We start from the raw sequence: 21421 nt of genomic DNA on the forward strand, positions 1-21421 counted from the left end.
ATTGAAAGCTCAAAGTTTTGAAGATGGCCTCTCTTTGAAATGTTTTCCTTAGGATTACTAAGAAATCAGTTTGATTTTTCAGAGATCCATTATGAGCATGAGAATGGCATGCTAAGCTAGACCAAAGGTTTCAGTTGGTGCAGCAGCCTGTTTCCTGCCATGGCCAGAGTGGATCCCCAGGGAAGAAGAGAAGAGGGCAAGCATGCAGTGATACTTCCTGCAGAATATTCTCACGCTTTCAGAAATTTTCAAAATAGGCTTTCTTGAGCATTTGAGGGTTAACACTTTGTTTTCCGTAGTTCTTGATGGATTTGAGGTATCCCTCTTCAAAAATCCTATCAATGGTTCTGTTTTCTGTAGGAAATAGGATTCTTCTCACTTGTAAGTTTGGTTGCTTTTCTAAAGATCCTAAACATGAAAACAAGTGTCAAGATTTTATTAGGCTGGCAGCGATCTGGGTTGTTTTTTCCAGTTTTTATGTTCTTACAGTTGAAGAAATTGGGTGTTATGTAAAGACTTAAAGGTGAGTCTAGAAAATCTAAGTCTTTGAGCTTAGTTTCTTTTCTTTTTTGATTCCTTTAACCATATATTATACAGTTAGCAAAAAGTATTAATTATTTTATATCCAACTGTAAAATTATGTATGCTACTTTCTGGGGGTGTTGATGAAAAGGAAATATTGTTTTATTAGCTTGGGTTTCTCTTAGAAGCTAGATATTACAGTGGGGAGCATGCCAGGAAAAAAAAGAAGCTAGATCCTTGGGAGAAGGGAGAAACAAAGTCAAACTTTTTTTACTGGAGGTCAAAATATAATAAAACTGCTGGTCCTTTGATAATCAAAACCATATTTGAATATATGAGGATATACGTCAATGGTAAATTATCCTTTTTAACCCAATCTTGGAAAGCTAAAAGTGAGTTGTATTACTAAGGTCCTTAAACATACAAAGAAGTATTTGATTAAAAACTAGTAAAATATAGTACAGGTTGGTCTAGGACATTGAGGATATTTTAGTGGTTTTGTTGATCAGAATCAATGAGCTGTTGAGGAAGACAAAGCAGTGGATTACATAAGCAAGAGCAAATGGTTTCTGTGTAAAAAACAAAACATGAAAACATGCTATATTAGAAGCAGATAGACACCCCCTTTCTGGTTAAATCATCACTTCCCTAAAGCATTTTGACTAGGCAGTTGTAGCTATAATCTTGTTTCTGATCCTGGCTGGATTACATAGATGTATTGTTTTGAAAATACTGTGTGTCATGTACAGAGCAGTATGCCAAACAGCAGATTCTGGATAAAAATCACTGTTCTAAAAAATAGCTTCCATAGTCAAGCATCAATGTTGTAATTTTTTTTTTTTCTTAAGATGGGGAATTATTGATTAAAATGTACATAACATCTAACATGTGATGCAAGATGTAGACAGAATTACCAGTGGGGTCTGGGAGCAGCTCTTCCCAGACATCGTTCCAGACACCACCATGCCTGGAAAACACTAGTTTCTTCAAAAGCAGGCTGAGGGGTAGCATTGTAAGGTTTTGTTTTTTTATAACACTGACGCTGTGTCTGTGAGTAATTTGCCCAAGCTTTCCTGGTCCTTTATAACCAATGTACATTCACTTGATGTCAGGGCTTCATTTTGCTTGGGTTTAATTCCATTCTGTAGCACTCTTCCTTCATTCCCTTATTATCTCTCCTTTTGCTGTCAAAGCCTTTTCATGACCTTTGCCTATTTCTTTTCTTACATTTCCTGGGTTTAGATAAAGCTATGAAGTACTGCTATGAAAAAGAGTGTAATTTTCACTTCATTATGGGGCCTGATTTTTTGAATCCGTTAAGCCTTAGCTCCAGGTCTTGAAAAGTGACTCTTTAGCTCAGCTGTTAAAACTACAAGGCTTCTATGTCCTTTTTTTCCTTTTTCTCCCTCTCTTTAGTTTTCTCTCCAGTTTTCACAGGTGAGAATTGAGTTTGTCTCTTTTTGTTGAAGGTGTGCTACCGTTTTGGGGCACCGAAGAGGCTGCCAGATGGAGCACACAGCAGCATTTCCAGACATTGTATATTATTTGTTTATGAGTGTGCCATCTATATACCAGATGTAATTTCGAGTTCAGGGAGCATGGTATGTGTGTCAAAGAGATTGTTTTATTTATTTTAAGTTTAGGCCAAAGCACTGGGCAGAAAGTCTCTTTAAAACCAGGGGATGGTGTCTAAGGTTACTTTAGAGAAATATATTATAGCTAAGGTGTTAGTCTGCATATGGACAAAAGAGCAGAGATTATCAAAATCCCTGAGTATGTGAATGATGCTGTAAATCTCAGAAGTCAGAGTAGAGACTTCTGAGAGGGGGGAAAAAAAAAAGAGAGAGAGAGAGATATCTAGGAGAAAATACAAAAGAATATTATTAAAACTGAAATAAATAACCAATATTTACATTGGTGCAATAACATGTTAAAAGATGGTTAAGGAATTAGAAGGCAATGGTAGAAATGTGTAATTAAAAAAAAATGCTTTACAGTAGAATAAAAGAGGAATAAAGCCAAGAACTTTGTAGAGGTTGATGCATGGATACCGCACTTACCTTAGGAATGAGTTGGGTTTTTTTTGAGCTCTCCTACTTCATGATTTTTGTGTGTCTGGCAATTTTATGGCTCCTAATTTGTTATATTTATGTGTAACTTAGCATATTTACAAAAGCATGTATACAAGGAGAAGATGGTTAAGCAGCGCGGTCCTTTGCTGTGCACTCTTATTCTGAACTGCTGCTGCTGACTTTGAAAATGTCACCATTAGTGTGCTTGCAGTCAACAGGATTTATTGTTAATTAGTCAACATTGATTATTGGAGGTAACAGTGAAGTGAGCTATGTGACAGTATAGTTTAATTACTATGAGCATGCTAAGGCAATGTTTGGATGTTTTCCTAATAAATCGTTATTTTTTATTAACAAAATTAAGCATGTTTATTTTCTTTTTGTGAGTAACATTAGTCTGCCACTATTGAAGTTGATTAGAGTGGAAAAACTTGGCATTGCAAATGATTTTCTTAAATGTCCACCCAAATAGCTTAGATTTCTGGGGTAGTGCTTACACAGTTGTAAAATGTGCTGAGTATCCCTTGCATTTGCATTTCTGAGTGACTTTTTGGTATAAATATCCATGCACATTATTAATTTATTTAATTAATTAAGGAGGCCTATTTTCCACAATGTTACGTTGCTGTTTCACTTTGTAGAGATCAGTCTAGTGTCTAGAAGGTAATCTGGAGTAAACCTTTGGTGTGTATCTCCTTAGTGTAAACTTGAGGCCTGGAGGTTCCCTCTGTTCCATTTTGCTTTCTTGGGGTGTTTTGATTGGGGATCAGAATACAAAAGTACTAAAGCTTGGTGGTTTAAGGGACCTATTGTGCGTTGTCCCTAACAGATGTTCTAAAATAACATCAGCGTGCATATGAATGTAACTTGCAATCAGTCTTCTGTTATTCACTTCAGTTGAAATTGGATTAGAAATTTATGTTGAAGTAACAGCAAAGGCATTGTTAGGAGAATGACGGTCTCACAGGTGAATGTTGTACATATTAAGTGATGCAAAATGCTGTTACCAGTTGATGGTAGGTCCCATCAGTCTTTTTAATAAGAATAATTTTCTTATGAGTAAGGACTTTTAAGTCAATGGAACGAAACAGCTGATCTAAGGATAGTTTTTATGAATATATGTATCTTGTATCCATTCTATGAAGAATGGATACAAGACTTTTTATTAGCTATGTTAAACTGACTGTAAAGGCTTTAATGCCATGGTTGTATTTGTTTTTGTGCATGTGTACATGATTCAGGCTGCTGGGATTGGATTACTGTATCTTAGAAGGAAAAACACTTTTTGTAATTAAAAAAAAAAAACAAAACTAATTTGTGTTCCTTAGCATTTCAAGAGCAACCAAATTCTGAAAATAGCCTTTGTCATACAAAGTCAAGAAGCATAAATAGATGTGGTCATATCATGACATCACAGTTCTACAAAGAGCTGTAATTGTCATTATAATAAATATGTGCAGATGTGTTGGTAGCCCTGTATAATTGCTCAGTGTGCATCCAGAACAAAGGATCTTGTGGTCCTATCTTGTCCTGCTACTATCAAAAGTAATTTCAATTAGAGCTCTCTTGGTTACTAGAGTTGGAATGTGAGTTTGACTGTCACAAAATTTGAATAGCAGGCTGTTGACCCTTCCCCATCCTAGTGTGCGTGTTTTCATGTGCTAAACAAAGCACAGTAAACATTCAGTGAATGACTAAGGTTTGTGTCTTTGCTATGCAATGCTTTAATTTAATGAGATGGGGGAATTGCCAAGTGAATTCTGACCTGTGCTCACTGGAATCTGCAATTTAATGTGACCTGGGTGGTTTTGTACCTGTAGACCTTTTGTCTTCCTTAGACCTGCCTTCACATTAAGCGTTGGAAAACATATTTTGGTGTGCAGGGATCCAGTCGAGCAAAGGCAAAAGGAAGCAGTTCATAAATAATAAATGTTTCTGAAATCACAATGCATCCAGACAACAAAAGCTGTAAGCTGAAGGACTAGGCTGGCTTGTAAAATTTCTGTGTAAAAACACCTTTTTTGTTCTTGGTAAGTTAGAAAGCTTTTATTGAGTGCTTTGAAAGAAGGAAGAAAGCTTTAGAGTCATTTTGTACATGGTTTCCTGGAGCTCAGGGATTGAAAAGTGGAAGCTGAGCATTTAAGGACTTAAGGAGTCTCCATGCTGTGCTGTGGAAAAGCAGAGGCTTGGCTCTTTGCTTCTGAGCATCAATGAACAAGCTTCCATGTGGCTTCTAAAGGAAATGCACTGTGTCAATAAGGCCCAAGTGCTCCACTGCTTATTAAAATGGGAGATGTTTTCATTTTTGGTTTTATCTGTGATATTCAGCAGTTAACGTTTCTTAAGCAAGTTATCAGATCTAAATATTTCAGAAAAGTTAAAAAGCGAGAGAAATGTCTAAAGCAGGATGTAAGTTGTGTGTTCTTCTACGTGGTCCAAATCCCATATATCACTGGATGAGTTTCAATGAGACCACTGGGTCATACCAGCAGCTCACCACTTCTAGGGCAACATCATCTGAACTTCCTCCTTTTTTCCCCTTCTCATGTGATTCTGGCCTTTGTGCCCATTCATACAGCCCTTAGTAACACAGCCACTGGTAAGCCAGCTTTACTCACTGAGCAACCAACAAAATAATTTCCTTTTTTTCTTTCCTGCCAGTTGGGTGAACTGAGCTGACTCAGCAGCAGCTTAGACAATGAAAGAAGGAAGTGGGATGAGGTGACGGGAAGGGCAGCACGGGACCACCTCTTTCACTGCTACTGAGCTTTTAGGTTGGCTCAGTGACCCTGTGAGGCCTCACACTTGGGCTTTAGTTACAAAGGTGCTGGTTAGCCTAAGTCGTTAGCCAAATTCCGAGTTAGATCACTTGGGACAAACTGGTAAAATAAAGTCACTGTTGGAGGTTTGCTGACATCTCGTGAGGTTTCTTACGTCTTTCATTTTCTGTGGTCTTTACACCAGCACTTCTAGTCTCCATTTACCTGTCTCCCTTTTACACCTTATAAACTGTTCACATATTTTTTCAGTCTCTTCTGTTTATATCTACTTTTGTTCTCAGACACTGAAAAATTCATTTAAACTGAATTTCTCCTGCAATCCTGGCAAGTGTTAACCAGTGGTAAGGTTGATGTTAGAGCTGAGCTGAATTAACACTGAGCTGCTTCAGAAAGGGTCACCCCTTCCCTGACAGTGTCTTCGTTCTTCTTCACTTGTGTCAGCTTCAGTGTTTGATACTGTGTGATGAGCTGGTTTGGGGAGCTAAGCGACAGAAAATTAATGCTAGTTTTAATATAGTCTAATGCTGTGAACCAGCCCCCAATAGGGTAAACATACACCAGCCTTGGTCTGTGGAAGGAGAACCACGAACACACAGACAAGAGGTAGTTCACAGGATTTCCAGAAGAGGAGAAGCAAGAATGTCTTTTTCAGTAGTTCTCTATTAGGTTATTATGGCTGTAACACCATACCACATCCTGAAGCAGATACCTGGCTTATTCACTTAAAATTGAGTGCATGACGATGATCTGTCAAAGCTGCTTTGTTCCTGAGATGCTTCGATAGACAGACTCCAGACCTTATAGCTTCCTTCTTTCGTCATTAACAGTTCTAATATACTTTCTATTAACAAGAGCTTGTATTAGCAGTATTTTGTAATTTTTTTTCATTTGTAAATGAAAAAAAATGTATTTTTTTTTTCATTTGCTGCAAACATTTTTACATTAAGTTTGGCATAAGTATATAAATACAGCAACTATGCCAGGATACCCTATAAAATCAAGCCAAAACCACAACCATCACCTCCAAACAGTCCATGATTCTTCATAATATGAATCAGTTGTATTTCTATTTGCCCTGCATTTTTGGTTCACAAGGGCCAGAATTCACAGCTTCTCTCAGCATTGTTGTTTATCTCATTTCTCTATAAAGGTGAATCTTAATTTTTGTTACCAGAATTGTCCAGACCAAAGGCAAAAGCTTCCTTTTCCAAATTGTTGTTTGTTCAGTTTGCAGGCTTCTGGAAGGGAACTTGATGATACTTTATTTCTTCATTGATACTTATTAAGTTAGTTCTTTTTGCAAGGAAGAAGAAAGAGCTCTAGTCTTAAGAGAGTTTATATTTCTCAACAGTGGTAGGAGTTTCTGCTTAGTATGTGTCTGCTCATTTTGCCAGGATTGGCTGTTTTCTAATCCCTTGCTATTTAAGATACTATTTTGTGGCATTATACCATAAATGTCACATCCCTTTGTGTTTTATGACTGTCTGGGAAAAATGAGGCCTGGTTTATTCAGAACTCACATAAATCCTCTAGTACTTCTCTTGCTTTGTTAGACTTGTTTCACATTTAGCACTATAGTGATGTTTTTCTCAACTAGCCTTTTCTGTCCACTTCTGCTTTATAAATATACTAGGTAGTTATTTGGTAGTTACTTGGCTCCACAATTTGAACAAGGTATTTACTGAGCAATCAGAGCTTTCAGCCTACCAAAAACATCTGAAGACAGAAATAGAGAGGAGAGGCGAGTAAGTTAAAATACAGTCTCTATTAAGAAGTATATGTTTATGTGTATGCACCTGCATATGAGTGTGTGTATTTGCATGTGTGTGTTTGTATGTGTGCATTTATCTGCATCCATCAAACATATACATATATTTAAATATTATTTCACAGCTAGAAACTGAGCTTTCTGTCAGTAGAATTTGTTGATTCCTACTGTGTGAGCATAGAAGAGAATTAATGTGTATGTATGGAATTCATTTTCCAAAGACATGTCATGATTTATTTTTTTATTTTATTTTTCCTGAAGCATTAGGGTGCAAAAGTACCCTGGGATTATACTTTATAGAAGGCTCTGTTACTGTATTTTTCTTTATGGTATTACTTGCTCATGTTTTATAGTAGGTACCCATTAAATGAAGTAAAGTGTTTATCAGACAGTAAGGACTCATTCAGAAGCAAAATGTAAAAATCAGCACTATTGAAATACAGTGGCTACTTATTTTGGAAATACCAGTGTATTCCACTGAATAAATTGCCAACTCATTTAGATATTGGAGGTATTTAATTCTTGGTATTCTTATAAGTCTCTCTAAATCAAAGTGTTTCTGAAGCCTTATACTAAGTAAGTTCAGCAACTTCACCTTGAATAGCCCCACTGGAATTTGAAACAGATTTATGGCAGAAACATGTGGTCCAAACATCTGTTACACAAAACCATTAAAAAACCCTAAAGTCTGGTGAACTCAGAAATCTGTTGTGCCTGTTGTTTTCATTTCTTTTTTTTTTCTAAATGGAGATAATCCTAAATACATCCTTCAAGGAAAACCTCCCATGTAGGTCTTTAACATAAAGCCATAGTTAAAATAAACTGGTGTGTTTGAACAGATGTGCCTTTTTAACATAGAGCTTAAGGACTTCAAATTTAGAGCTTGCCTTTCCTGTGCAATTACAAATAGTTTGATATTGTACGTCAATGGAAGCATAAAAGTCATAGAAAACAAAACAGGGCTTGGATGAGGATCAGAGGGTGAGAGTCAGTCAGCATGAGAGCATCTGTCATGTGTTATGATCTTGGATTTGATTAGAAATTTAAAATTCTGACATTATGGCAGTGTAATCTCTCCAGTTACGAAAGGCCCTTTTGTTTCCTGACAATCGCTCCATTTTCATTACCCAGAGTTTTGGGACGAGGAGGTTCCCGGCTGCCTGGAGCTGCAGGGCTCACTGGTCCCGCTGCTGTTTTCCAGCACTGGTGTTTGGGACGCTCGATGCTGAACTCCTGTCCTCATTAACCTCTCAGTGAAATAAAGGGAAAGGGTTTGGCTTAGTAAAGAAAAGTATAAGCAAATTTTAGAAGGCTGCCTAAATCTTAATGCTTGAAAAATGGTTTGTGTGAATGGTTTTACTGTTCTAAACTGCTATAAGGCAGTGTCAACTCTGAGTTGAAAAATAAGTGGTCTGGAATGGAAAATACTTGGAGTAAAACGGTAAAAATAAAAGTGGGAGGTGTGAATATTTCATGCGCCATAATTAATGGATAGGGGATGGTAGTGGGCACTAAAGTCAGGTGTCATCGTGACAGATATAAATACGAAAACTAATTCTGAGTAGGAGAGTCACTGGAAGAAAATATCCTTGCTTTGAAAAAAATGCAATTGAGTTGGTACTGTTCTGTGTAACAGTGGATAAATATAAGCTTTTTGGTCTGACTGCACAATTTATCATAATAATGCTGCAAGTTCAATGGGAGCTCACCTCATACTTTAATTTATTTAAGAGCTTTAAGGTTTCATTACAATATTCCTTTTTCTTTTCTTTTTCCCTTCTAAATAAGAATTTCTCTGGGGCTAGCTGCAAATGCCAATTAAATCGTGAGTTTTAATAAAGTATTCAGAGAGCTTTTTTCCAAGTAAACAGCATTTTATTAATTGTTTTCCATTTTTTTCTTCTGCCTCTCATTTCAGAACGGTTTGATCACCACTGTCCCTGGGTAGGCAACTGTGTGGGGAAAAGAAACTACAGATTTTTTTATATGTTTATTTTATCTCTGTCCTTTCTGACAGTCTTTATATTTGCATTCGTTATCACCCACGTCATCCTTCGTAAGTATGCTGGTGAAATCAGATTACGTATGTAGCCATTTACTTGAGTTTTTTACTTTTAAGTTAATCTTTTGATCATTCAGGGTTTGTTTATTTATTTATTTATTTGCCTTTTCTCTGAAGCTTCACAACCCCCAGTGACTCCCACTCTGGTCTGTAGCAGACCCTGGTCATGGTAGTCATTGATCTAGCATTGACTTTACCTTAATAGAGTGTTAATTTTTTGATCTTTTTTGTCCTTTTATAGGCAGTTTATTGGAAAAGCAGCACATATACTGCATGTCTAAGTATACAGTTAGCATCATTTTCCCAAGGAACTTTTTTTTTTAAGATTAAGTATAGATCAGTTGTCATCCAAACAAAAAGATAAACTATAAGAAACTAGTTTTGACCTATTTTATACTTTTTTGTTCACTGTTCAGTTTTACATCTTTCTCTACCCTATTTTTAACATGTTACTTTCATTTGCATGACATTCTGAGAATGACCAATTTATAATGGAGTGAATCAGATAAGCTATAGGTAGATTAATATTCATGAGTTTGAGATTGATCTTTATTTGTATTCTGAATTTGGTTTAAAGAAGATATTTCCCAGACTTTTGGGTGTTCATTTTTGTTATTTTGTTTTTTGTTGTTTTAACACGTAACAAATTGTGTTAGCTCCTGTATGATGACGATCTGATTTGTGGTAATAGGTTATGAATGGTCATAAAAAGAAGTCCTTTTGTATATAGTAGGGGGTTTTAATCCATTTTTATTAGGACACATCAAAATATTTCACTAATTATATAGGATACTGCCTTGAACAGTATTTCTTCAGTCATTTTGGAAATGTGATCTTTTCATTTCTTTCTATTCTTTGTTACAATGGAAACCTGATACAAATAATAATTCTAGTTTATAACACATTTATAGAGCTAACTTGATAATGGCAATATTTAGAGAATGCTGAATATTTAGAGAATACTGAAAAATATGCCAGATTATGTGTAATGTCCTAAATAACTTATGCTGTGAAGGGATGAAAGTTTATATTTGAAAAACACAACTACTACTCTTGTTTGTGCCTCACAAAAGAAGGACAAAAGTACACAAAAAGTGGCTGTCACACAGTTCAGAAATGTAGCACTAGAGCTAGGGGCAGTGATTTTGGGGAGTCTGGATCAGCAAGTTGTTCTCACTGCCAGATAAGGCCTTTCTAATGTTAGTTTAAAGAGAAGACAAAAAACTACCCTATTGTTTAAAAGGGAAAAGTAACTACTGGAAAGAGAACACTTTCCGTTAATAATCAAAATTTATTTGGGCATACATGTGTTTGCATACCTTTTACAGTTAAGGCATCAGCATGTTTTTTATCACCTTACTTTGCTAAAATTCACCAGTTGAAAACAATTGGTCTGACGATATAAAGCTACTTTTGAAGCTAACCTACCTTCATTTCACAAAAACTACAATTTTTTTTTTGCAGTTTTCAGCATAAGAATTAGCAATATTATGCCAATATCTCATATTTTGTATGTCATGTTGATTTATCTAGTGGATTTTTACTTCACAGCATCCATATCTAATTTTAAGTGTGAATTAGACAAAGATCAGAGAGATTAATTTTGCCTCTGTGGCTGAGAAGAACTTTAGCTTTGTATAGTTGTTAGAGGTAACATACAGTAAATGTTAAATGCAAACATGTCTATCAGTTGTAAAACATTCGTACTATGGAGGTTTATCTACCTTGGATGAGACAGAAAAAAGGCCCTAATTCTAAAGACTGTATGGTCCTCAAAGGCAATGGGAGCAGGTATAAACTGTGAGTAGTTTCTTGATGTTTACTACAGCTGAGCTTCAAGTTCAGCATTCAAATTTATCTAATATATTCTTGACTGTGTCAAAAAAGTATTCAGCACGTATTGGGCAGAATGCCTTTGGAGAATATCCTTTTGAGAAGGGACTGAGGGATGTTTCCAAGCAACTTGAAGGCATTTGTGTGTGTGTTGTTTTTTTTTTTTAATCTTTTATAGTTCATCCTAATAGAGAAGTTCCTTCTCTGACCTTGTTGATTACATAGGAAACCTATTTTATTTTAAATATCTCTTGATATAGACAAGTTGTTGAAATCTGTTTAATTTTTTTATAAGTCTTCCATGCTGCCACTTTAATAATTTTTTTTGGTAAACCCATGTGGTAATGAGATATGAGATGCAGCAAACTTATTATTTTCTGTGGCCTTATTTTCAAGACATCCCTTGGATATTTGCCCTTTCCAGGATTAACAATCTTTGCACATAGTGTTATTAAAGATAATAAATAGACTTTGTAAGTCAGCTAATTGAAAGGTATTTACTTGCAAGAGATTTTCTTCCATCTCCCCAAGCTTAAAACATTTTCAATGCTAGTATGTCTTCAGTTTTTCATCTTTGTTTGAGGTATCAGTACTTCAGCTCTATGCTGGGGTGAGGGAACTTCCCCTTCTGATACACTGGGAACTGCTTGTAAGAGTGTGACCAGCAGTAGGGAATAGAGATCACAATTACCTGCTGCCATTGCCATTAAGGATCCTAAAAATAGTAAGAAGGTAGGGGAAAGTTCCACTAATCTTGTGCCATGAGGCTAAGACCAAGTTATGAGAGTCTGAAAAGACTCAAAATACAAGGTAAGTAACGTTCCCTTTTTAATGATAAATAGTAAAATTGACTGCACAGGTCAGATATCAGGATATACACACTTTTCTCTTTTGTTTGAAAGGCATCTTGATTAATCAGGATTCTTCTCTCCCCAGACAAACCTTCAGATGGATTTAGCTAAGGGGAAATGCTTTCAACTTGATGCATTTATATAATTTTAATTGTATAGTAAAATGCAACAAGTATGAGTCTTATGTGACACTGAGTCAATTTCTACAAATTCACTTGCCGCATATATATATCAGCCAGCAGTCAAATTGCCCTTTTTGATAAATATCTCATGGTTGTGGAACTGAACTCTCCATCTCCAGATCATTGGAGCATGCTCTTCTGGAGTTCTTTTCAGCTGCTAGATATCTTTTATTTTCCAGAGGCAATTAGCAGCTACTAAAGGAGGGGAGGAAATAAAAGAAACTTCTACACAGGTGTAGTGGGAGCAGAATTATAGTCTGGAGAATTTGTGCTGTTCCCAGAATAAAGGAGCAAAAACTGAGAATCTGGGTTTTTGGTGCAAATTTTCCAAGTCAAGAGGCTGCTTTTGAAAACTGATATTCCAAAATAAAAGAAATAGCTTACATTTTTTTGTTTCAATATTAAGTCTAAAAAGATCAAGGATAATCAGAAGTCTTGTTCAAAGGAAAGTATGTGTGCATCAAATTGGTACTACTGAGAAAATATTCTGCAGGTGTTAGACCTGATAACATGCACAAGTTGTTTTTTTTTTTCTGATTTGTTGCTGCTGAATAACATAATCTCAGATTCACATTAGTAAACTCTATACTACGATTATTCAGTTGCTCTTCAAATACTGTGTATGCACTATGGTGAAAACAGCCTGTAGTCCAATTTCTTACTGAGTTGGTAATTTGGGTTCTGTTCCTACAGGTTCTCAACAAACAGGGTTCCTCAATGCCCTCAAGGACAGTCCTGCAAGATATCCTTTCATTGAAACACCTTTTAGATCTTATTGTAATGTAATATCTGAGATGTGTTTTTGTTTTGTTGTTGCTGTTGGATATGTACATTTGGGATTTTATCAATTAATGATTTCATCACTTCTTGCACAACAGGATTTCTCACCACATGTTAGAAGTAGGAAAGCGACTAGTCTGGGTTTTTCTTATTCATCGTCTTTTGTAAGCAGTACCCATAACAAAGGTCTGTAGTTTTCGTGTGTGAGGGAAATACGTTCCAGTATTTGTGGTGGAATTCATTAATATATTTCACATTATGTCCATTCTATGGTTTCATTTGAATTATTAAAAGATTCTTCTGCTCTTACAATAAAAAATATCTGAGATGGCTGATTCTTATCAGAATAGAAAAAGTAGATTGTGAAATAACTGTGTCTGAAGAGTTCAGTTACTAGAAGTATTTTTACATTGATTTACTGTTTTTAGGGAAGTCACTTTCAAGTGTTAACTTCTGTTAAGTTACATAGAAGTAAGCACAAGCGTACTGGGGCACTACTATTCTCTAAATGCCCAGTGTTCTATTTATCATTTCACGGGAGCTTTTTGTATATTTTCCACTGAGTGAGAATGGAAAAGGATCTTCCTGACCACCCTACCTGAAAGCAGCTAATATAACAGAAAAATGGGAAGCTGACAAATTCTCCTTAATTTCTTCCTTACATTTCTGTACAGACTGTAACCTTCACACTTACGGATATGTTTTGAATGGTTTATGTCAGAATAGGCAGTTTGCACCTCTCACAAAGCTATTATAAAAATAATTCTTTTCTGTACTTCTGCCAAGAAAACATCTTCTGGACTCTGCGCATCATAAACTTTTCTCTTTTTGACAGTAGGTGGAAAGAAACTCCCTTCCTGTTTGTTCAGTCATTTCTAGCAGTATATAAAGGTGAACCACTCTTTCCAGGTAGATTTTCCAAGTATCAAATTCTACAAATTCTATAGATACGATTTTCTTTAATGTGTGTTTGTTAGGTAGAGCCAATGAGCTGCGAACTTCCTTTTTAGCTAAACCAGTGTTTAAATTTTCTTAGTGTGCAAATAATTTTACAAACCACAAACAAACCATTCTAAGTAGTACAACAGTAGCTTCCAAATAAAACTGTTACAATTACTTCTTACAAAAGATTATTCTTTCAGATGTTGTTCAAACAAGAATAGCTTTCAATTGTCCTTAAATCAAAAGGTAATTGACTACGCATTTGAGAACCCTTGTACAGGAACAATAGGCTGCTTGTTCATAATTTGCATTGGGATGTGCCAATTTGACAGGCTCTGTAGTGAATCTTGTTGAAATGGCCTGGTTTGATAGTGACACGTTGGACAATTTAATAGTTTGGTTACAATTCAGAGCAGTAAAAAATTAAATTGTCTGAATGGTATTGGGAATGTTGCATCAGTTCATTCAGACACGGAGAACATTGCATGTCTGTATTGCTAAAAAGCCTGTGCAAGATACCATATTATGCTTTATATTGAGAATATTGTTGGTTTTTTTTTGTATTGCTTTTTAATTTAACAGACTTAGTCATGCTAAGCTAACATAAAACCACCCGCTCTAGTGATCATAGAATCATAGAATATCCCGAGTTGGAAGGGACCCATAAGGATCACCAAGTCCAACTCCTGGCACCGCACAGGTCTGCCCAAAAGTTTAGACAATGTGACTAAGTGCATCTTCCAGTTCCTCAAACTGAGATCCAAAAAGAAGTCTGATAAATTCCCTTCTCTGTCAGTAGGAGACTAACTTTTGTAATTTGACCCTCTGGAGTGTAATCCTGGCACAAAATATGTTGTTACTGGTGTGCTCATTCTTCTGATGAGGCTGCAGAGAGCATCTCTCCCTCTCAGCTTCCTCTTCTGACCAAGTGATTCATCCTCTTGGTCTTGGTGTGTAGATTCTACTGAGCAGTCCTTACAATTTCTACCCTCTCGAAGCCCAATTAGTTGGACTTGTATTGTGTCCAATTTTGGGGGGCTTTTTTACACTTTCTGAACTGCCTGCTAACAGCAATCTGCTTCCTTAGCCTTTCTCAGCTATTCTCCTTGCTTTAAGCTATGGCAGTTGCACAGCCAACTGAGAGTAATTTGCTAGCTTGTGATGGTTTGACTCTCCACATGGTTTGAGGAGGAGATGACAGAGCAGTCAGAACATGCTGCTCAGCAGTGCACTTTGGTCATTTGGCTGCTGTTGAAACAGATTGGGTCATAAAGCAAACAGCTCTTTTCTGTTTTTTAAACCACTTTAAAATTATACAGGCAATTCATGTGTTTCCCAATTCATTAGGTCAGAGCAGACATTCAGTACAAGACTCTTCACTGTTAACTAGTATTAGGATATTTTATTGCAATTATGTCCATCCATGTATTTTCCATCCTGTGTCTCTGTATAATGGTGAGGATCTGTCATATTTCTCTTCTGTTGATAGCTTCAGTGGTAAGAATGTTATTTGTATCTTTTAAGGCTGTGTCCTTGTTCTGGAATATTTTGAATTACTGTTGTCTTGGAAACTGGCTTCTTTAAAGGTTAGCATACAGTTAGTGTACAGATTATTTTTATCTCATTCTTTTCCCATTGTCTTGTTCTAACTGATTTATTCTATCAATTTTTCTAGCAACCAAAACCTTTTCTGCTTTTGATTCATGCTCCCTAAAAAAGTTCACTATTTAAGGGTTGCAGAAAATAGCATTCTAGAAGCAAATGTATTCTGTGTTCATGTCTATTGTAGGTAAATGAAACTAAATAAAAATAAAAAATAATAATGATAAAAAAAAAGCAAGAAGGAAACAGTCTATAAAACCTTCCATAGAAATTTGCTCTTTTTGCCTGAGTATATGAAGTTTAGAAGCTACTTTGTTATCTTACTGTTAAGATGATGACTCCTTTAGAGTTAAAGGAATTATATAAACTGTAGTAAGTATGCAACACTGGGTGCTGACTGACTTTCTTAGTATAACAATCTATTAAAATGTAGTTACTTCTTTGTGGCATTCAGGTTATGCAGTTTATAAGGAGTGAAAACAGAAGCAGTTTAAAAGCAAATAAAAGGAGTAACAGATGCAAGATGAAAAACAGACAATCTAATAGCATGGCTTGTTTTTTCTTTTTAACTTTTATACTAAATTTAGGAAGGTAATTCTGTGCTTTTCATTTGCATTGTTCCCACTGGGAGAAATTAGGAAAGGTAAAGGTTACTCTTGCATTGAAAAAACGTTCAGTTCATGGAGTTTAAACCAAACCAGGGTTGAAGCAGCTTAGTGATTCACTGATGGCATATAATTAGCCAGTGATCAATAGTCGGGTTCCCAGTCTATCAGTTCTGGACAAATACTGTACAGTTCTGAGTATTCAAGCCTACCTCAAGTATTTAAGCCTAACCTAACTAAGGCTGAGAGAGTTGGAGTTGTTCATCCTAAAGAAGGAAGGGCTCTGAGAGACCTTATTCCAGCCTTTCAAAAGTTAAATTGGGGCCTACAAGAATGTCAGACTTTTTACTAGGGCCTGTAGTAGTAGGACAGGGGGTAGATATTTTAGACTGAAGGGGAGGGTAGGTCGAGAGTAGATACAAGGAAGAAATTCTTCACTCAGAGGGTGGTGAGGCCCTGGCACATGCTGCCCAGAGAAGCTGTGGATGCCCCATGCCTGGAGGTGTTCAAGGCCAGGCTGGATGAGACTTTGGGCAACCTGGGCTGGTGGGAGGTATCCCTGCCCACGGCAGGGGGTTATAATTAAATGGTCTTTAAGGTCCCTTCCAACCCAAACCATTCTGTGATTTTGTTTATGCTCACAAGCTTAACAGTTGTCCTGGCTATTTGCCAAGGCTGGGCCATTTGGACACCCCCACAGTTATAGAGTAGAATGTATTCAGTTGTTATACATCCAGGGGGGGTTGAGAGAGCAAGTGAATTTTGTATTTTAGTTGGACTAATGCACTTTGATGCTAGTGTTAGCATCATGTTTTGCATCTTAATCACAGTAACAGAAGAAAGACAGGACAGTTAGATAAATAAAACTGGGACGCAGTTTTCTGACTTCGTATTTTATGAGAACATACGTACCCATATGTACCTATCTTAAAAGAAGTGTGATGACATTTACAGAATGAACGTGTAAGTTTGAATTTCAGCAGTTGAGATCAGAGCCACTCAGTAGTTTGTCCTTTTTCAGTGTGCAGATCCTTAAACATTTGCTGCTGTCAGTGGTGCACAGTGGTCTGTGCACTGAAGCACTGACAATAGGTTTGCTTTTCTGAGTCTGGCTTTTGCTGACCCCTTTGAAGTGCCCTAAAGATCTCGAAAACAGCTGGGGACTAGAAGTTGACTACCCTGAACTTTGTGATTGTAACTGCTTGTTATTGGATATAATATCTTTTTTTTTTTTTTTTTTGCATTTGCATTTGCATATATTTCCTTGACTTTCAATTACTGTGTTGGAAGCGGTGGTGTGTTTTTTCTCTGTATGGTCCATTGTAGGCCTCTCAGGTTTTCACACGTATTTGATCAGCTCCAATCAAACAACAAATGAAGATGTAAGTTCATAGTATATTTCTACATACATGTTTCTATATTGTAGTGATGAGAAGATCTCTAATTTTAATCATATGCAGTTTTTCTCCATAATTCTTAGAGCGCTCCACTCATAGGTGCATAGTTTTGAGAATGACTGACTAGTAAAGAAGGAAGTAACCTGGTCATGCTTGATTCAAAATATGAGAAGAGCTCTTATGTTCTGTAGTTGTGGCTTGAAGACGTAGTGGTTACACAGTGTGTCCATTATGATGTACACCCCCAGGACCTGTACCTTGAAATAGGAAATGTAGTACAGAAAAGAGAAGATAAAGAAATGAGTATATTTCATATGCTTCAGTTCAGTAGAAAACTACTAAATTTTCAGCATTTTTCTTTACCTGGAGTCCTAAATACCATTTGACTCAAAAATCACTTACTTTAATTTTGAGAATTCAACATTTTCTAAAATTTCATCTTTTATCATATTTTTCGTTTGAAATTCTTTGTCACTCTAAGATCTAAAACCTCTAGTAAGGAGTATGTAATTAATTCAAAGGTCAACTTTCTCATTTCTACAGTTGTCCTATTTTGCACATAGGTTTCTGTTGTTTTAGTGTGAAATTATATTTAACTATGTGTGGAGGCTTGATATGTCTTTCCTTTACTAACAGGTGAGATAGGAAATGGATGAAAGAAGGAAATAAAGCTAGTTAGCTAATGTTAGAAAGCATGTTGGAACTGAGCAAATAATCTAACAAATTACTGTAAATTTAAAATTAGTGTAATTTGTTGTACTTTTCTCATAGGTATTTTTTGAATGTAGAAGTAGCATCTTTGGGACTGTCAAATCTGTGGTTTTTTATTATTTTAAGTTCACAGTTACAATTATAAACTAGAAAAAAATACCAGTCAACCAGGAAAAACTTAGCAAGCAGGCAAGGAATGAATTGTACCTCTGTATCAGGTATCCAACCAAGGAGCTCTCAAATTTCTTATGGACTGTTGAAAGTCAGAGTAGGGAACTGTAGCAGTGTAATATGTCTGAATTTCAAGTAAACTCCTCTGTAACTTCATTTAAGCCACACATTTCCAGCTGAATACCGTAAGGTATATTACCCAGGCTCTCAAGCACCTCACAAACAGAAAAGTAAGATTGTCTAAAAGAAGGCATAGTATGGACTAAAAGGCAGTAATGACTGCAATTACTCCATAATATTTTAGAACCATTTGTGGGCTGTAGGAGCAAATGATGTTGTGTGGTATTGGACAGCTTGAGAAGTTACCCAAGGGTATGGGAAACAAGTGCTCTATTGCTGGCTATAATGGTATGTTGCAGTCAAACCTCTTCTGTAGAACAGGCTGTAATATTTGTAAAATTAAGCTTAGACCATTATGCAAAACATGTTCAGATGCTGAAATTCCTGCTGTGAGTATATTGGTCCTTTGAGATTTTGGGCTGTCTAAATCTATTGAGGTAAAGCCTGTGCTTGCTTGTAAGATTTTAGGTTTCAGCTTTCATAACAGTCCAAAGCTGTTAGGAAAGTGTAATCATGGGTTTTCTCTGGTCTGCCTCTGATGTAAGCAGCATGCTGCTGCTTTGGTAACCCTTAAATTGCCTCTGTCATTTTCCATATTGTATTATATGTGATGCGTCTTGTTCATATCTCTTCAGATTAAAGGATCATGGTCAAATAAAAGAGGTAAAGAAAACTATAATCCATACAGTTATGGCAACATCTTTACTAATTGCTGTGCTGCACTCTGTGGGCCCCTCTCTCCAAGGTAAGAGTATCAAAAATATTGTTAGTGTAAATGAAGACATGATGATCAATACAAAAATATTCTTTCAGACTTCTTGACTTTACTCAACTAAAATAATGTTTTGTTTTACTGTCGGTTAGAAGTGTAAAGTAAATCTGTTCTTCAGTATTAAAGAGACAGTAAACTGTGGTTAGACTAAGTTAGTGATCAGATCCTGTAAAATATGTGGATTTAAGGTTGATGTCTGAAATTAAAATAAACTTCTTCTTTGAACCTTTGCCACTGCAGTTAGTAACTGCTGGCAATAAAAAAAAAAAATGTAATAATTAGATGTTGCATGATGGGCTATTGAAAGTTAATTAGACTTGTATATATCTAACAAATGTGACATGGATCTAACAGAGCGATACATTGGAACCTTGATTCTACAACTAGTTTGATAATTGTTCTTATTGCCTTTTCACTCAGAACTCCTTTATTTAAATGTACAATATTTTTTATTAGTACTACTCTTAACATTTATACACCAAGATGATTTTGGTTCTCTTAAACCAAATTCCACAGAAATTCCACAGAAAGCTTACCGGTTCTTTTCTGCTGCATATATTTTTCACTTTACAGATCCAAAACATTTGTACAGTCAAGGTTGCATATGTTTTTATGTGTGTTTTTTTTTTCATCTTGAATTAAATATAAGACAGTTAACACTAGAGGAAAAAAACACTGGCATCAGGAAAGACACAACTTTTTCTTCTTACTTCAGTGCCCAGTGATTAGATAGCTCATCTAATAAGTGTACAGCAGAGGCCTAGTTCCTCTGTAGAAAATGGCTTTCATTTTATAGATTATTTTTGTGATAGTACTCGTCTGTTGAAGCTGGTTTGTTTTGTCTGGAATAATGTAGGTATGAGTCTGTACTATTGAGAAAGAAAGAGGAAATGGCAGAGGCAAAGGTGCTTCACTGGAAGTGGGATTTCTGTCTTTGCTCTTGTGAATACCAGAGATTCTTCCACAGAGCAGCAGGAGGTCAGCAGGAGAGGCTGGCATCTTTTCCTAAGGAGATAGATACCTGAGATATGATTTCCTCGTACTGTGTTAACGCAGTAATCCCTGTAAAGAGTAACCCTGCCTCTGCTTCCTGCCTCTGGGGATGGTGTCAGAAGCCAACCCTTTATTCCTGCTTTTTTGCTTTTCATAGAATTATGTGACATAAAAACTCAAGGCCTTGCTTCAAATCCTTTTAACTTCACATGGAGATAGTTATTAAAAGTATATAATGTTTCTTACTGCTTGAAATAACTGCTTTGACTGATACAATTACCACACACAATAAACCAGAGTGGCACTGGCTCCTGTGTTTTTACAGAGGTTGTGCATTTTTTTCCTAAATTTCATATACTAATATAATTTCTTTTAGATGATAAAGTAAACATAGAGTTTCTGCAGGGAGATATTTTGTGACTATAAATTTTTTTTTACTTCAAAACAAAAGTTATAGCCTTACTTTTTTCTTGGCTCTTGCTCCTTCCTGATTTGAAATCTAGCAAAGAATCTAATCTTCCACTTGTGTACGAGATCACTCTGAAGTATTTAATCTCAGGTGCATGCCAAATCACTAAATCACTACATATTCAAGTTGTTTTGTTTTTTTTTTTCTTAAATAACTGTAAGATAGCTTATTAGTGATTGCAGCTTAAAATGCAAAAGGTTCAAGTACCTTTGAAAATGGATTGCAAATTGAGATAATGGTTTAAAATTCCCTCACTTCCTTTAAATATCATGTTTCTCAACAGAAACACATGCTAGCAAATTCAGAGTGCGTTTTACAAGTTCTCAACAGTAACTTTGAAATCTTAATTTGATTCATAGCTGTCAACATAGGTCTAACTAGTGATCTAATATAATAACACACTTTTTTCAAGCATCTGATTTTGGAAGGAGTGCTTTCCACAAGACAGATTTTAATTTCAGATGGATTTCTAAGTGTTTTGAGTGTACATTAAAAACGTGTTCTGCAGAGCTTCATGACAAGAGCTTAAATTGTTTTTTGAGTGGTGGATACATCATTGGCTTTGGAGAGGAGAAACGCCTTAGATTTTTCTGTACGTCCTGTTCTTATCTTTTAAAATTGAGGCTATCTTGACCTAGAGGGGATTTAGAGGTTCTATAAATCAGCAAATAAAACCAATTCTATGCTGACTTTAGCTCTTACAACAAGAATGTCTTAAAACACACTTTATGTTTTAGTAACAGGAAGGATTAAACCTCCAGTTAAAATTTGTTATCCTGGGTTAAAAAG

General features: G+C 36.0%; 1 protein-coding gene across 4 annotated transcripts in view; it reads left to right on the forward strand.

The window, feature by feature from the left end:
* Nucleotides 1-21421, forward strand: part of ZDHHC14 (zinc finger DHHC-type palmitoyltransferase 14) — a 107402-nt gene that overhangs the window by 74482 nt on the left and 11499 nt on the right. For all 4 annotated transcript variants that reach the window (XM_032183597.1, XM_032183599.1, XM_032183598.1 and 1 more), the window contains exons 4-7: nucleotides 9061-9198; nucleotides 12764-12812; nucleotides 17279-17381; nucleotides 19034-19143. In XM_032183597.1, the coding sequence (XP_032039488.1) occupies nucleotides 9061-9198; nucleotides 12764-12812; nucleotides 17279-17381; nucleotides 19034-19143 (400 nt within the window). The remainder of the gene's footprint in view (nucleotides 1-9060; nucleotides 9199-12763; nucleotides 12813-17278; nucleotides 17382-19033; nucleotides 19144-21421) is intronic.

The sequence above is a fragment of the Aythya fuligula genome, chromosome 3 (assembly GCF_009819795.1).
Source record: "Aythya fuligula isolate bAytFul2 chromosome 3, bAytFul2.pri, whole genome shotgun sequence".
NCBI classification, from domain to species: domain Eukaryota; kingdom Metazoa; phylum Chordata; class Aves; order Anseriformes; family Anatidae; genus Aythya; species Aythya fuligula.